At 37.5% G+C, this 17521-nt stretch overlaps 1 protein-coding gene across 17 annotated transcripts in view; it reads right to left on the reverse strand.

Moving 5' to 3' along the window:
- The window catches only part of Wnk1 (WNK lysine deficient protein kinase 1), a 142879-nt gene that overhangs the window by 30701 nt on the left and 94657 nt on the right, over positions 1-17521 (reverse strand). For 13 of the 17 annotated variants that reach the window (XM_036181379.1, XM_036181372.1, XM_036181371.1 and 10 more), the window contains 6 exons: positions 17027-17107; positions 5435-5575; positions 2805-3263; positions 1672-1956; positions 888-985; positions 620-782 (listed from right to left, as the gene is read on the reverse strand). In XM_036181379.1, the coding sequence (XP_036037272.1) occupies positions 620-782; positions 888-985; positions 1672-1956; positions 2805-3263; positions 5435-5575; positions 17027-17107 (1227 nt within the window). The remainder of the gene's footprint in view (positions 1-619; positions 783-887; positions 986-1671; positions 1957-2804; positions 3264-5434; positions 5576-17026; positions 17108-17521) is intronic. The other 4 variants (XM_036181374.1, XM_036181373.1, XM_036181378.1 and 1 more) reach the window with 1 other exon arrangement.

The following is a 17521-nucleotide window of genomic DNA, read 5'->3' on the forward strand; positions in this document are numbered from 1 at the left end:
TAGGGAGCCAGGCGGATCTCTGTTAGTTTGAGGACAGCCTTGGGCTACCAAGTGAGTTCCAGGAAAGGTGCAAAACTACACAGAGAAACCTTGTCTCGAAAAACCAAAAACTCTGGAGCGTGCAGGAGGTGGTGGTGCATGCCTTTAGTACCAGCACTCCGGAGGCAGAGGCAGTCAGATCTGTGAATTCAAAGCCAATCTGGTCTATAGAGCAAGTTCTAGGACAGCCAGGGCTTACACACAGAGAAACCTTGTCTTGAAAAACAGAACAACAACAAAACCCAAATAAAATAACAAAATAAATGTGATATTTAATTAAAAGACTGAGTAAATTAAATAAAAAAGTTGCTATAAAATTATATATATGGTGGTGGTGCATGTCTTTAATCCTGACACTCAGAAGGGAGAGGTGGGGGGGGGGGATCTCTGAGAGTTTGTTTGAGGCTAGCCTGGTCTACAAGGCAAGTTCAGGACAGACAGGACTGTTACAGAGAAACCCTGTCTTGAAAAACAAAACATAAGGTATCTTTATTTTATGAAGCAAATAGTTTAGACTTGATCTCTAAGATTAAAGTACCAAATTACTTCAACAATACAAAGGTCACAAATCAATATTTACATTTAAAATCCTCAGTTTTGGGCGAGAAGTCTTTTCGTGACGAGAACGACTTCGTACAGATTTTCGATAATGACGTTTTGTTGTCCTGCCTTCGTGCCTCCCACTGGATGATGGAGCATTCTCATTGCCATCACTCATTCCTGAAGCAACATCTGAATGTGCACTTGGAAGGAAAAAAGTTCAATATATAATGAGACTGAAAGGCCTGTTATTCTGAAGTTTCATGTTATCCTGCCTACTACTCAAAGGAATGTGTTAGTTTACTTACCTGTCTACAGATGAAACCAATGTGACAGGCTGGGTAGGTTGTGATTGTGTTATTGGAGTTGGTTCTGGAGGAGCAGTCTGAGAGACTCCCTGAGTACTCTGTGAATAGAGAGGATAACTCAAATCTTGGCTATATATGTATATAAAAATCATTTACCATTGCTAAGAAGTCGCCCTTTTGTTTTCCTGTTAGCCCTCTATAAGTCCTAGAAGCAATGAAGGTACTAGTAATTCTTAATATTCAAAATCTACAAACAGTGTGCTTACATTTTCAAAGAAGTTTCCAAAAGTTTCTAATATAGACTGTTGGTGTGAAGTCAGCCATCCTATTTGCTAGGCATTGTGAAACTACAATTTGCCATGCAGATAGCATCTTACCAGAGTGTGCAATAGGGCAGGTAGAGCAAAGTGCAGAGATCAATTCAGAACTGTATCCTAGTAGAACAAAAATGACTGCTGGGAGCACAGCAAGATAAGATACTCTTATGAAATTGCCAACTGCAAGATTTTGTGGAAGGAGAAGGACAATGGCTAACGCACTAGCTAGAAAAGTGAAATGCTAATAGTGTTAATCTTCTCTAAGACAAACTCACTTCCCAACAGAACAGCCAGTGGCAACAAGGCCCCCACATTGGCATTTCATTCTGCTGTAAGAAAAAGTCATTTATAAGTTAGTTTGATAGTCTCCAAATGAGTTCTCAATCAGGGGAGCCTATTTTTCCTTTGCTATTTGAACCCCATTTTAGTAGATGTTTTTCATATAAACATGCAGTAATTCCATTTACCTCCAGAACTGCTTGCTGGGAGGATGTAGTGGGGGGTTGTTGCGTTAAACTCACTGATGGTTGGGACACTTGGACCTGTCCTCCTACACTGCCCATAGGAACCAAAAGATTTGATTCCACATAAGGTTGCACTACTGTAGGAAAGTAACCTTGGGTGGCCAATGCTTCTGTCGGCATAGGAGGAGGGGCTAAGACTGTAGAATGGATGCAAACAGAAGCCACGTTGGAAGAGGGAGCAATATTTGAATCTCCTGGGTATTGTGGTGGCAGTCGAGATGGGAAGCCCTGTGATAGAAATGAGGAAGGTGAGTTAGTGTGGGTTGGGACATCAAATTAGCAAATCAGTAGATGAGGGGGCAGAGGAAAAAAGCATAAAGCAAAGAACAGTGCGCCACTTTCTAATAATTAAAAGAAAATTTAAAGGTCATTTTTCAAAATGAACTGGCAGATAACTTGGAAAGTGGCACTCTTTTAATCATACCTTAAACTGATTTCCCCTCCTAGAGACCATTTAAGTAGAACTTAATTCCTCACAGAAAGAATTTATAGCAATCATACATGGAAGAATGCAAAAATCTCTCCCAGGTTATCAGTTATATTATGAAATGTTAATCCTCTAAATCTAAATCCTGAACTTTCTGGTTAGTATCAGATTGCCTGCTCTATTTATTGCCTACAGATAAAAGAGCAGTCTGGCATACTACACTAACCATATCCAGGTTTATCTAGCTTACCCTGAATACTGAGTTAACTCTTCAATGTTGTATCTTCAAAAATGTGTAAGGAATCATTTGATAATATGATGATGTTTGATAATCATATGATAATATGAGTTTCTCTGAGACAGGGTCTTATCATATAGCCCTGGCTGAACTGGAATATGCTATGTAGACCAGGCTAGCCTTGAACTCAGAGAGATCTGCTTCCCAAGCACTGGAATCAAAGGCACACACTACCATGCCCAGCCATTCATTCTTTTTGAGAATTTTGCTATTTTTATTTTATCCAGTTTGGAGTGTCAACTTTGGTTATTGTTACTCTGACACTCAATTAGTACATTTCTCAAGTTCTTTATGATCTGCCATTAAATTCCAACACTCTAATACCCTCTGATTTACTAGCTAACACAATACCTGGTACAGAACATCTCCAGAGGGAAGTGGACCCTCAGCAGCTTGTCCAAGGTTAGCTGGTATTCCCATGGACTGAACTGTTGGCTGTAGGAGCTGTGGGTGAACCTGACTCTGCAGCTGATTCACAGGCTGCAGAAGGGTTGGAAGCTGATTAGGAACTATAGTTGATCCCCCTGGGATTGACGCTGCTGTAGCAGACGAAGCCAAGGTGAGCAGAGGCTGATTAATGCCAGCAGCCATCGTTATAGGAACAGATGAGAAACCTGTCTGAGCCGTAGACACATGAGGAGTTGATATGGGAATTTGAGAGACAGGATACTGTGGAAGTAAAGAAGTAGGGAGCGGCTGTCCCACAGGAAGGAAATGAGCACCAGAGTGGACTGGAACAACTGAGGGCTGTGCTGAAACTGGGATGTGAGGTTCACCTTGGATAGTTGGTACTGCTTGGGAAACTGGAAGCTGGGAAGGTAAAGAAAAACAAAACAGACTTTTTTCTTAAAAGCAAAGCTGCCAAAAGCAAGATTTACATATTAGTCAAGAAGAAGAAAACACAAAACCCTGCATACATTAGTATAAATTAACACGCCACATAAGAATCAAGAAAGAATAGGAGAGAAATAGGCTAGTAAAGTGTCTAACATTTTCAAACCTGTTGTTGTAGGAAAAATTGCTAATGTTTCATTGTTGGCAATAAGAGAGGGAGGGCCTTTACACAAGCAAGGCTTTCTCTCCTCTCTCCTCTCTCGTTTATTTTTTGATTTGAGTCTCACTAGGCAGATAGGGATTTCCTGCAGCTTGCTTGGTGGTCCAGACTGGACTTACAACTCTAGGTCCTTCTGCCCCTGCCTTCCAAGTGCTAAGACTCCAGACAGGGTTTCTCTGTTGAACAGTCCTGGCTGTCCTGGAACTCACTTTGTAGACAAGCTAGCCTCAGACTCACAGAGATCTGCCTACAAAGGCATATACCACTAATACCTAGATTTGTTTACTGGCACATGCTTCACACACCATAATCCACCAGCAGGTCTGTGATCACCTAATCTATATCTGCTATTACAGTGATTAAACTCAAATTTCTTTGCAGTGGAATTAGACTTCATCTAATTTGTCTCAATTTTAAGGGTAAAATGGCTCTATAAAAGTAGGTATAATTAACTAATTCACTGATTCTAGGATGTAGTCACCCATCATTCCACAACTGTGTCTGTCATTTTAAAATCTGAGTTGAGATATATATAGAAATTAAGAGTATATGTCAGTATGTACTCAGTGATAATTAAAATAGTGCATTTAGACGTGATATTGTTTTAGGTCTGAGATGACAATAACAATAGTCTATGCACTTATATCTACAAATGACCCATAGACGAAGTTGATAAAAGGTTATTCATAAGAACATGCCTTCTACAGGGTACTTTCCAACTGACTGAATAAATCAACAAAAGAACAACCAAAATAATTCCCTCAGGAAAAACAAAAATCCACGTAAGTTTTTTGGGGGATGGGTGTAGTAGATAGCTCAGGTCTGTCTGGACCTTTTGAACATTCTGCATCATAAGAATCAGGGAAGAAGAGGACAGAAGTACACTAGTACAGCGTCTACCATTTCGAGAATTCCAAGGAATTGCAGACATGCGTCAACATGCCCAGCTGGTGGCTAATCTTGGCTGTCAACTTTTTCTTTTTTAAAAATTTATTTGATTTCATTTTATGTGCATTGGTGTGAGGGTGTCAGATCTCCCGGAATTGGAATTACAGACAGTTGTGAGCTGCCATGTGGGCGCTAGGAATTGAACCTGGGTCCGCTGGAATAGTATCCAGTGCTCTTAACCATTGAGCCATCTCTCCAGCCCCTTGGCTGTCAACTTTAATTGGACTGAGAGTAAAAGATGTCTCTAAGAACATTTTCAGAGACAACTAGATTACAAGGGTTCCGACGTCTGATGGAGTCGCAATTTAAATGGACTGAGAAGTAGACGAAATGGAGAGTGGGGCCTAGATAGAGGAAATGGGTGGGTGGAGCTCTGAAAGGTGTATCTTGGTCTTTTCCTATTCTATGATCCTTGGTAGCCACAAAATAGTTGTATTTGTCATAACCCTTCCTCCATCCCCTGCTACAATATAAAGGCAATATAATATGGCCTGCCAATCATGGATAGACTGAAACCAGATGAGAAAACAAATGCTCCTTTCCTTACAAAATTTTCCTTCGGTATTTGTCAGTGATGAAAAGCTAATTAACAAAATGAGTTAGTGCCTGTATGCAGTGAGGGAGAAACATTGATGAACTTTTACATGAAAATAAAACACAGCTGCAAACTACAATATCAGATACAGCTGACACATCTCTCGAGAATGTCACAGCTCCAGTTACCAAAGCATTTCCATTTAACCTATTAGTTTCAATATTTGTAACTACTTTATACCCGTAAACCTAAAATTTCAATATTTTTACACTGTCATTACTATTGATATGTACCAATTTATAATAAATACATGTGTATAATGGGATTAATTCTTACTTGATTTTAACAGAATCTTCACTATTAAAAGAGAAGGCAGAAATCTGTGTGAAGGGACAAAGTACAACGATATCATTTGTAGCATCTTTTCAGGAATTAAGAGTTTACCTGTGTTCCAGCTGACACTTGAGGCAAAACCTGTGGAGCTTGAGGCTGTGCAGTAGTGCCTTCACTGGAAGATGTAGCCTGTGGAAGCGAATACTGTACTGCCTGCTGAGGAGGAACAGTCGGCTGCTGTATTCCCTGTTGCTAAGATTAAAAAAAAAAAAAAAAAATAAGATTCAGATTTTTTGAAAGAAGGATGTTGCTATGTTGCCTGAGTTGGTCTTTTTTTTTTTAGGACAGGATATCACTACGCAGCTCTGGAACTCATAGATCTGCCTGCATGCCTCCTGAGTGCTGGGATTGAAGATAATGCTTGAAAACTTGAGACCACATTAGTTTTCTCCAACGTGGCCCTCTCCCAAACAAGAAATCCTTAAATATTTAGTTACCATATCCAATAGTTCCTTAGCTCTCACTCCAACAACATTTATACCCTTTTCCAGGTATTTTTGGTATAAGTTTGTATCCTGGCTCCTATACTAGACTAATCCAGGCTCTTCTTTTTTTTCTTTACCAACTGCACAATTAGTCTAAATTCAAAAGCATCGGGCTTGAATCAGGAAACACTTTTAAAATTGACTTTACCATTTGTTACCCTGTAATTATTTAGACTGATTCCCGCCCCCCCAAAAAACTGGACTTTCCCTTTTTTCTTTGAAAACAAAAACATTAACAACTTACCATAGGGGAGAGAAAACCATATCTGGGAACTAACCATATGGTAGTTACTGAAATGTAATTGTTATCCGAATACTAAAAATATACTTTAAATATAAAAGTCACAAATAAAATCACATATAGAAATTATCTAGTCTCAAAGACTTTATTTATGACTCAGTAAACTTGCGTTCCTGGGAGTCCAGTAATTTGGAGATTGCAACAAACATGTAATATTTGAACATTTGACTCGGTTTAAAGACTTTCATGGGCTGGAGATGACACAGCTCAGTTGGTAAAGTGTTTATTTCAAAAGCATTAGGACTTGAGTTTGACCCCCACCCCACTCCCCTACCCCTGCAAATGCATGGGAAAAACTGGGTATGTTGGTGTGCCCACCAACGTCCAAATTAGTATACTTAGTTCTAGGCACTGGAACTAGTAAGGCAGTCTAGTCTAATTGGTGAGTTCTGGGCCAATGAAAGACTGTCTCAAAAGAGGTAGTCAGCATTCCTGAAGGTGACAGCTAAGTTTGTCCTCTGGCCTCAATGTGCACACATGTACAACACACACACACAATCACAAAAAAACGCACCAAATAATTTAGTATTTAGTTTTGAGACAGGGTTCTGGAACTCACTCTATAGACCAGGCTGCCTCAAACTCAGAACTCTGCGTGCCTCTTCCTCCCAGAATGCTGGAATCAAAGGTGTGCGCAACCACCTCCCAGCTATTGGCCTCTCTTTTAAGCCCTCAATACACATCAGGGAATCAGTCCTTTAATGTGTGTGACAGTGTTTTCCCATCTGTCACTGTCCTCTGACTTTGGGGTGTGGGCGCGGTGCTGAGTATGGAACCATGAAGTACTGCAAGCTGAGTTGTGCTGTGGCTGGGATTAAAGGGACATGCCACCACTACCCAGCTAGCCCAATCTTACAACAGCATGTTTTCACTTGAGGCTTCCTCCTCTCTGATGACTCTAGTTTGTGTTAAGTGGAGGTAAAACTAGCTAGCTAGCACAAACTTTTGTCTTGGTATATCCAATACAATTATTTGGCTGCTACTTGTATAAAGGTAAGCTATTTATTCACAGTTATACATACAATCACCTTAATGAGTGCCTTGAAATTTTATATGATATCTGGAAATATTTTTAATATTTAATATTTCTAACAGAATGATTTTATACATAAATTTAAACTACCAAATTTTGAAAGTGCCAAAATACACTTGTTTCATTCTTGCTAAGTTTATTTATGTATTGGTGGTACTAGGAATTGAACACTCAGGGTCTTTCTTGCAAATTCTAGAGCATAAGCAACCCCTCAACCTTTAACATTTATTTAGTTTTTGTATGTGTGCCTGCTTCCATGTGGAAGTAAGTTCTCTTTCTACAACATGGATGCCAAGGATTGAATTCAGGTGGTCACACTAGGCAGCATTTGCCTTTCCCTGTTGAGATGATCTCAGTAACCCAAGCAAACCCCTTACAGATGTTTAATTAAAATTTAATTTAAATGAAAGGTATCCTGTGAAGGTGTGTTATGGAATAATCTTTTTGTAAACTGTGAAGATGTGTCTTCGCCTTCTGATTGGTTTAAATAAAGAGCTGACAGGATGATAGCTAGGCAGGATTTTCAGGGCAGAGAGAATGCTGGAGTCTTCAGGACTGATGCAGAGGAAGCAGAGTTAGCTAGTAACAAGCCTGACCTATTGGCCGAGCATTTATAATAATAAGTCTCTGAGTGGTTATTTGGGAGCAGCTGCAAGGACAGAGAAACTCCACCTACAAATGTCACCAAAACATCCAGCACCTATATCCACATAAGACCCGAGAAATCTCAAAAAAGTTTCTAAACACACTAAATGTGGCTTTCCTAGTCTGGTGTCTCTCATGCCAGCCGCAGTACAGAGATGTATGTCTCCCAGCAGCTGCCTGCAGAAGCCAGCTGCTATATAATACCAATATGCATTAAGGTACGCTACACTAGCAGTGGCTGACAAAGCAGTGTAAGATTTATCTCATGCCAGAAAAAACCAATACAGATGCTTAGTGAAGACATCCAGACGGAAAAAACTTCTAAATGGGTTACAGTATGTTTAAAAATATACATAGAATTGGGAGAGAAAAGAAAAAGAATATATATAGTCATAGGTTAAAAATAGCTTAAAAATTAGTGAAGTCCTTTAAAAAATAAATAATGTAAATAAAAAATATAATAAGCCATGTAAACATGGGAAATACACAGAGTTTGGATCTTGAATGTTACTGTGTTGTCTGAGTTTTTGACTACTGAGGAAGAAGCTACGGGTACTAAGTGACATTGGATAATGAAAGCTGCTAGATTAAACAAACCTGTTATGTTTTTAAAATATATTGACTTCAAAATGGAAATAAAAAACTATGTTGCTTTGGTTTAGAGGTTATGCTTTTATTTCCACAGAAAATGAGAGGCTTGATTCCAGATTAATATAGATCATGTTTGACTGGGGGAAGACCCCCCTGAAAATCCTGGCTACAAACATAAAGAAACATAGAAAACTACAAAACACAATAACATATATTTAACCTGCTCAAACATTAAAAAAAAATCATCTTTGGCTAATTTGTGTACAACAAACACACAGTTTGTATTTGTATTAATGCAAAAATGTATGTTACCTTTAAAAATTTATGTATTTTCAGAGCATAGGAACCAGGCATCAATGAAAATGGATGGTCCAGATGATGCAGCATCTCACAATGCCTCTGTTATAGTTTTCTCAGAATTCTGCATCCCAAACAACTTCAAGAATGTTGACTGAGATGGTCCAGCCTCACAAACTACTCCAGCCAAGACTTAACCTTTATCCTGAATTTTCTGGGGGTCCCCCAAATATGCAATACCCACAAACAACAGGAAGAGAACAACACCCACATTCCCAAAAGATGAGTTATGGATGTTTATTATCATTTAAGGGTGTTTGGTTACAAATTGTTATTGGTCTTAATTAAAAACACCAAAAACAAAAAACACTAAACAAAGAGTTAAATTCAAAGATCTCTTCCTTAAGGAAAAAAGGGGGATATGATATAGGAAAGATAGGAAAAAAGGGTAGTTTATTGAGTCTACTTTAATCCAAAAAAAGAACCTATTAATCTCAAAAAATATTTTACATTGGTATTTATTTTGGTTTACTAATGCAAATTTAAAGTTATTTTTGCTATACTATATATTTCTATTCTTGTTTGGAGTACTGTGCTTATGCAACTCATTTAAAAATGTAATGTACAGGCTGGGTGGTGGTGGCACATGCCTTTAATCCCAGCACGCAGGAGGCAAAGCTACGTGGATCACTGTGAGTTCAAGGCCAGCCTGGTCTACAGAGCGAGATCCAGGATAGGCACCAAAACCACAGTCTCAAAACCACACCCTGTCTTAAAACCACCACACAAAAAAAAGTAATGTACAGATTAATAGTCATCTATAACAATCAAACTTGTAGTAATATTAGTTATGTTTTTAAGGTAAAGCAGATATATTTAGGTAGACAGATGGTCGTCAAACACTTCAAAGACCTACAGAATATGGCATGTAATATGTTTAATAACCTAAGGCTTTACATGACAGTCTGCTCCTGGCAGCACCAATTTAGTTCAGGTGAGATGATGGGCACTGGAGAACCCCTATATGGAGTTTGCTTTCTCTGTGGCAAAAGGTAGCCACTGGGCAAGGAACTGTCCTTGCCTTAATTGCCGACAGTATACTGTCCAAACTGGACCAGCAGGATGCAAAAGAAAGTGACTGCCAAACTTTGTCAAGACATGCTAGGACAGTCCTATGAGATTCCCTACTTCCCAAAAATGTCTGTTAGATATACTAGGCCTGTAGGCCAAAGTTGGATGCTTCAACATTACAGAAGAACTTTGGTTGACTGTCCAAGCAGCCAGTGGTCTCTGTCATTAGGTAACATTACACCCTTCTGGGGTCTTTGATGGAGTTAAAGATTAAATAATTAGACTTAAAATTTTCCTTAGGTATGATAAAAAGGTAAATTTGTATGAAACTTTGAACTCACAAAGATAAGATAAATAACATTTTCTCTAAATTTACCAAACACGAGTGGACTGGATATTGTTAACTGTAATTCTTACTTAATAACTGTTACTGTTGTATATAATTTTACTGTTAAAGTTAAAACCTTTCTTTTTTATTTAGACAAAAGGAGGGAAATAGTGTGGAATAGTCATTCTGGTACACCGTGAAAATGTAAAAATGTGAAAATGTGTTACTCTCATTGTTAATAAAAAGCTGTTGGGTAATAGCTAGGTAGGATTTTCAGGGCAGAGGGAATGCTGGGAAGAAGGAGGATGGAGTCTGAGGAGTTACAAGCCAGACTTTGAAGAAATAACATGGGAAGTTCATAGATAAGGTAAATGACCCTCAGGGCAGCACATCTCCATTTTCCCAATGCTGATAATCTAAGTATAAACTACCTTTTACATGGGTGCTAGGAATGAAAATCAAGCCCTCAAGTTTGTGGAAGCAAGTACTTTACTGGCTATCTCCCACCCTCCTTTTATTTTATTTTGAGATGAGGTCTCACTATGTTACCTAGGGTAGCCTTGAACTTACTATGTACACCAGGACTCAACAATAGTGCTTCAGCCTCCTGAGAAGTCGGTATATTCAGGCATGTGTCATGATGTACCCAGTTCACTTCAACTTTAAAAGCTAGCATGAACAAATGGCTATTCAACAATCTAAAAAGATTTCTCAGAAGTTAGTGTGGTGGTGTGGGTATGGGGGTGTGTATCTCCAATTCTATGGGATCTTTGGAACATTAGACAATTTCTTGACTTATTTATTTTGCTAAAAGAAACTCAAAAATCAGAAGATTATTTTGCATTATTTATGCCTTAATGATTATGAACAAATTCTCCATAATTACCTAAATCATTGACATTCACATATTTAAAGCTGGCAGACATATAAAAATATTAATTTGGAAAAACTAAACCACAGCATTGTAATTTTCAAATATAAGACACAACAGCATCTTTATTTTTACTGGAGTCACATTAAAGGTGCTTAGATAGCTTTCTGCTACAACACAGTAAATCCCTTCTCCCACAATACTTTTAAAAAAATGTGTATATGTACGTGTGTGTGTGTGCGCGCGCGCGTGTGTGTGTGTGTGTGTGTGTGTGAGAGAGAGAGAGAGAGAGAGAGAGAGAGAGAGAGACAGAGAGAGAGACAGAGAGAGAGACAGAGACAGACAGACAGAGACAGAGAGAACACAGGTGCTCATTGGGTATCATGCTATGGTGCACTTGCTATGGTGTCTGTCCTTGCCTTTTCACTCAGTTTGAGCCAAGCTGAATCTCATTTTCCCATAGGTACACTAGGATTACTTTTGCTACTGTGTTCGGCTTTTATGTGAGTTCCAGAGAGCTTAGCTCAGTCAGTCAGTTTTGTGTAGCAAGCATTTTTACCCAATGAGCCACACTTTCTTGAATCTTGAGTTGGAATTTGAAAATGCACCTGTTAGAATATTAGTTTAGTACATTTTTTGTGTTTTGTGGCAATTTTAAAAAATACACTTGTGTAATATCGGTATTAACTCCTAAAGTAATCTTTAAACAAATAATGATAATAATGCTATAGAGTACTTGAAAAAGTATCAAACAGGATTAAACTCAGGTTACCACGTTTGGTGGCAAGGGCCTTTTATCCAACGACCCACGCTGTCCATTCATTTGTTTTATTTGTTTCATTAATGTTCAGTTTGGTTGTTAAAAATAAAGCAGAGAGCTGTGTAATAGGGAATTGAGGAAGGTTTGCATGAGGTAAAAAAATTTTTTGAGATAGGATTATCAGTAGATAGAGGTCTAAGCTGGTCTTCAACTCTTTTTATACCTCAGGTCGGACAAATTTATAATCTTCCTGCCACAGCTTCTGGAATGCTCAGATTACAAGTATATACAATCGTACCTAGTAATTCTCTACCAATAAATAAATGAGGAAAAACCTTCACCTCTGGACATATTGCCTGTCCCATTAAGAATGAAGACTCACACAAGAATCTTGACTCAGTCAATTCTTTCCAGAATATATCCTTCACTAATTTATCTTCTGGTTAAATAAAAATGATTTAGCTAAATCAAGGGTACATGTATATGTATGTACATGTGCACATACACATACACACACATTCACACACAAACATGCCATGTACATTCACACAGACAAATGTAAACATTTTTTAAAATAGAAAAGATCCACCTTAAACCAAAATGAAGGCTTGTTTCCGTCCAATAATTTTCTAACTTTCTTCCTTTTACATGTTCCAGATTACAATCCCTCCACCCTTAGCCTGGAATATTCTTTATTCCTACATCTCATCTCATCTCTTCCATAAAGCCTTCTTGATATACCTCTTCCAAGTAGGAAAGAGGTCTATTTTTCTTCCAGAGACACAACAGGGTAGCAGTGAAATGGTAAGCTGTGGAAAAAGACTATTTGGATTTAAAGTGCTCTTACCTTATGTTTGAGAAAGTTTCCAAAACTTCTCATATCTAGCTTTCCCATCAGTAAAATGGAAATAATAAGGTCTACATTTACATAAACATTTTTATGCTTGCAATTACTTAGGTTCTCTCAGAGCCAATCACATTAGTACATCTTAGCTGACTGTCAGATAATAGTTTGTTTGGAAGTGCTGAGAAGTAAAGGGGTATCAAAATGGGTTCTTTTTCTTTTTATGAACTTATTCTTTGTTTAAGACAACTGACAGGTATGTCAACAGTTACCTTAGAGTACCGTTTCTGAGAAATGGCACATTTAGCACGCCAAAAGTATATGCCATCTGCTTCTGCATAATCACAATGACTAATAAACAACAGACCAGCCAAAGAGTGATGCTTTGCCTAGACTTGTTTCATGGAAACCAGTTCAAATGGCTTTTGTTAACTGGTAGGACATAGCTGCATGGTGATGAATAAACATGATCCTCAGGCTGAACAGAAAGTGAATATCTGAAGGCTTTGTACATGCTTTTATGAAAGACATGTTTACCCCACAACCTTCTTTACAGCTATAAATATTGGGAGGTGCCATATTAATATAAATCATAGCATTTTAAAGCTTTATTTTTTATAATTTCTGTGCATGTACCAGTGTATACATGTGTGTACAGGGAACCACAGTGGTAAGACAAGGGTGGCTCTTAGAGCTGGAATTATAGGCAGCTGTAAGCCTAGAATGGGAATTCAGAAGAGCAGTAAGCTTTTTCAACTGCTGAGTCGTATCTCTAGCCTTTCCATTATAACTCCTTTTTTTTTTTTTTCAGTAATCAAGATAAGTGATATTTAAAGAAATTTATATATGAAATTAATTCACTATATTAAAAACAATATGTGGTTACATCAATATTGGTGTTATTTGTTTTGTTTTTTCATCATCATCATCATCATCATTATTATTATTATTATATTTGTGTTTTAATTTTACACATCAGCCATGGGTCTTGATAAAAACAACAACAACAAATCACAGGGAAAATTCTCATTTGTTATGTTCCAAAAAGCCACAAGATAAATTAAATTTCACACAAGATATACTCCTTCCTTACTATAATAAACTAGCAGTTTTATCAACATGGTAGAGAAAGGTCCTTTGCATCTTTCCATTCAACCATTCACATAGAACCCAGTAACAGTAGGTACAGCTTTTTAACTATCTGTCACATAACTCATTGCTTTTTAAGTATCACATAACTCATTTTATAGCTAAAAAAAAAAAAAAACAAACAAAAACCAGTCACTGATATGATAGAAAGCTTGAATGTTTTAGCTTCTTTAATAGCTAAGAGTCTCTAGAAAAGTAAAATATACCTCTTATACACAATGGATTCATAATTTTGATTCCACTCAATTTAAAATATGCTGTAATATAATAAAATGGAAGAAAAGAAAAATAATTTTAACATTCCATTTATTTGCATTTTCTCCACCACTGGAATCAACTATTTAACAGTTTCTCAATTTAATTTTTTTCTTCTTTTAGATTGTTCAAATTTATTTGTACTTGTTTTATATACACACATTTTCAATGCTATATATAACCCTTTCTCTTCCTTCCTTCTCTGAAGAAACCTTCCCATTTCCCAAGAAATCTCCCTTGCACTTTCAGGGGTTCAGGGGTTCAGGGGTGTGTGTGTGTGTGTGTGTGTGTGTGTGTGTGTGTGTGTATGTGTATGAGTTTAATTAGTGTTGCATTAGCATTACGGGAACATGGGATACTTTTCAGTGGCTACACTGATCCCCCTTCCTTCCCCAGCAAGCATTAGCTACTAGAAACCAAGATTTCTGTAATAGTGAACTTGCTCCTAAATAGTTACACTGCTGTTATCTAAGAGAGAGGCGGGGCCTTATGAGCTATTTTTTCTTTTCTGAAAGTACAACTCATTATGGGTATGTATACATGTAAACATACATATGTATTTAAGACAGGTGACACATTTCTTTAGAAAAGGAAAAGCACAGCACATACTTAAATGTTTCCCTTTTATGGGTGGTGTAGGCCTCTGTTAATAGATAAATTAAGATGTCAGTGTGAGTCAGGTGTGTAGCTCATGCTTGTAATTCTTGCACTAGGGAGGCAGAAGCAAGGACTGAGAGAGAGACTTTAAGACTAGCTTGAGCTAAATCATGAGAGCTGACTCTAAAAACCTGAAAGTGATCAGTACTCATCATAGTGCTTCTGCCATTAACCAACTTTATGTAACTTATAATTGGATTCTCATTAGGGTTTGTTAGAATTTATTGATGTTGCCAAAAAAATTTAATAACTTCTTGATTTTAAACATAATTATACATAAATCCAAGCATTTGTTTAGAAGTCTACAAACTCAGAGATCCTCCTTCTTCTGCATCCCCAGTGCTGGAATTAAAAGTGTGCACCACTATGCCTGGCCTTTTATAAACTTTTTTATTTTTTTGATCAAAAAATTTTTAAGATTTCATTACTGAGTAAATGTGGGTATTACAGAAGTAATTAATTTCTGTATAAAAGACTCCAAAGTGATTTTGTTTGTTTTGTTTTTTATTTGAGACAGGGTTTCTCTATATAGTTTTGGTGCCTGTCCTGGATCTCACTCTGTAGCCGAGGTTGGCCTCGAACTCACAGAGATCCTCCTGGCTCTGCCTCCCGAGTGCTGGGATTAAAGGCGTGCACCACCACTGCTAGGCTCCAAAGTGATTTTTTGACATAATATTTATTTACTGTTTTATGTGTATGATTGTTTTGTCTGTGTACTATATGCATACCTGGTGCCCAGAGGTTGGAACTGGGTATCAAATCCCCTGGAACTCTAGTTATGGATGGTTTTAAGACACCATGTGTGTGCTGAGAGCCAAACCTGGGTTGTCTGTGAGAGCATCTGGGGATCTTAATTGAAGAGCCACTGCTGCAGGCCCCTAATTTTTATTTTAAATTATCTGTGTTAAGGTATGTACATGTGATTGATTGTAGGCGCCTGGAGGACAGAAGGGTTGGATTCTCCAGAACTCGAATTCCAGGCAGTCAGTTGTGGGTCCCATCGTATGAATGCTGGAAGCCAAACTCCAGTCTTCTAGAAGAGCAACAACTGTTCTTAATTGTTAAGGTACCTCTCAGTCTCATTAAATATCCTTCTGTGTGTGTGTGTGTGTGTGTGTGTGTGTGTGTGTGTGTGTGTTGGGGGAGACTGGAGCATGGATCAGTGTGGGATTAGTTTTCTCCCTCCACCTCTTTGTGGGTCCCAGGGATTGAACTCAGGTGTTCAGGATTGCACACTGAGCACTTTACCTGCTGAGCCATCTCACCAACCCATAAACTTAATCTCCGCTGAGATGAAGTGATCATATGACCACCTACTGTATTAAAAAAGGCCATTTATAATAAGAATGAAACCTTTGTTTCAAAAATTAGAAGAAGTCACTTGACAATATAGTGGTTAAAAACTATAGTTGGAGACCTATTAATAAAATAGTTTATCATATTACACAGATGGGTAAAAACGTTGCTTAAAAAAACTCATTAATAAATTGTTCAAAAAAAATGATTTCCTTGCAAATAAAAGTCTGCTAGGTAACCGTTGATGAATTATTTACAATTTGATTAGCTACTTTATTAATGTATGGTTCTTTTTAAACTCATGTCCTGAATTCCTTGGATCTTTCTGGGACAAAACCTCCCAGGTAAAAATCAGGAGCATGGTGGCACATGCCTTTAATCCTAGCAATCTGGAGGTAGAGGCAGGCAGATCTCTGTTGAGTTCAAGGCCAGCCTGGTCTACAGAGTGAGTTCCAGGACAGCCAAGACTACCAGAGAAACCGTGTCTCAAAACAAGAACAACAACAACAAGAACAACAACAACAACAAAAAAAAAAAAAAAAAAAAAAAAAAAAAAAACATAAAAAGAAACAAACAAGAACTAGTTCACTATCTGAGGCATGCACCATGGGAGTTTAATGACAAAATGCTGTTTTTTTTTTTTTTTTTGAGACAAGGTTTCTCTGTAGCCCTGGCTGTCAAGGAATTTGCTCTCTTACCAGATTAGCCTTGAACTCAAAGATCCACTGGTCTCTGCCTCCCAAATGTGGGATTCAAGTTGACAAAATGCTCATCCGTGGACAAATTATAAAACATAAATAGAAACAATTTTCTTTGTATAGTTTACACCTCATGAATAAAATCATTCTTCTAAATTTCAACATATATCTAGTAAACTGTTCACAAGTACACTAACCAAAATGAAAGATTTCCTAAAATACTCTAAATACCAGAAATCTTATGCCACTTTATTACTCTCTGAAATCTTAGCAAGCCATTTACATCATCAATCTAACCCATAAAAATGTAAGCTGTGCTTCTGGTCATTGCTAAACATAATGTAGCAAGGTAGCATTATTACCTGCTGAGGATGTTGGACAGGTTGTGCAGGTACAACCCCTGCTAAGTTACTTGAAGGCTGGCCCTGGCTCTGCCCCTGTGCCTAAAGAAAAAAAAAAAAAAAAACCACACAAATTAGAGAAGGTTTATGCACATGAAAGTTAGACTTTTGTATAAATACTTCAGATCCTGAGAAAACTGCTTGATTGAAATGAATCATCAGTTTGGTAGTTTAGTACAAGACAGACCTCTTGGGTTTGTTGGTAAGATAAGTTTAGAAAAAAGATCACAGAACATTTCTGATCACTTCTCAGGTAAAAACAAACAAACAAACAAACAAAAATACAAATACAGTGATGTTAAAAACCTACTATTAAGGCTAGCTAAAGTTTTAGCTGGCTTGAATAGTTAGATTCAATAATAAAATTGTAACAGGATAAATGTGTTAAGGTATCAACATAAAAAATTTAATCTGGATAATTAAAGAAAAACTACATTAAAATGCTAATTTGGTTAT

The sequence above is a fragment of the Onychomys torridus genome, chromosome 3 (genome assembly GCF_903995425.1).
Source record: "Onychomys torridus chromosome 3, mOncTor1.1, whole genome shotgun sequence".
NCBI lineage: Eukaryota > Metazoa > Chordata > Mammalia > Rodentia > Cricetidae > Onychomys > Onychomys torridus.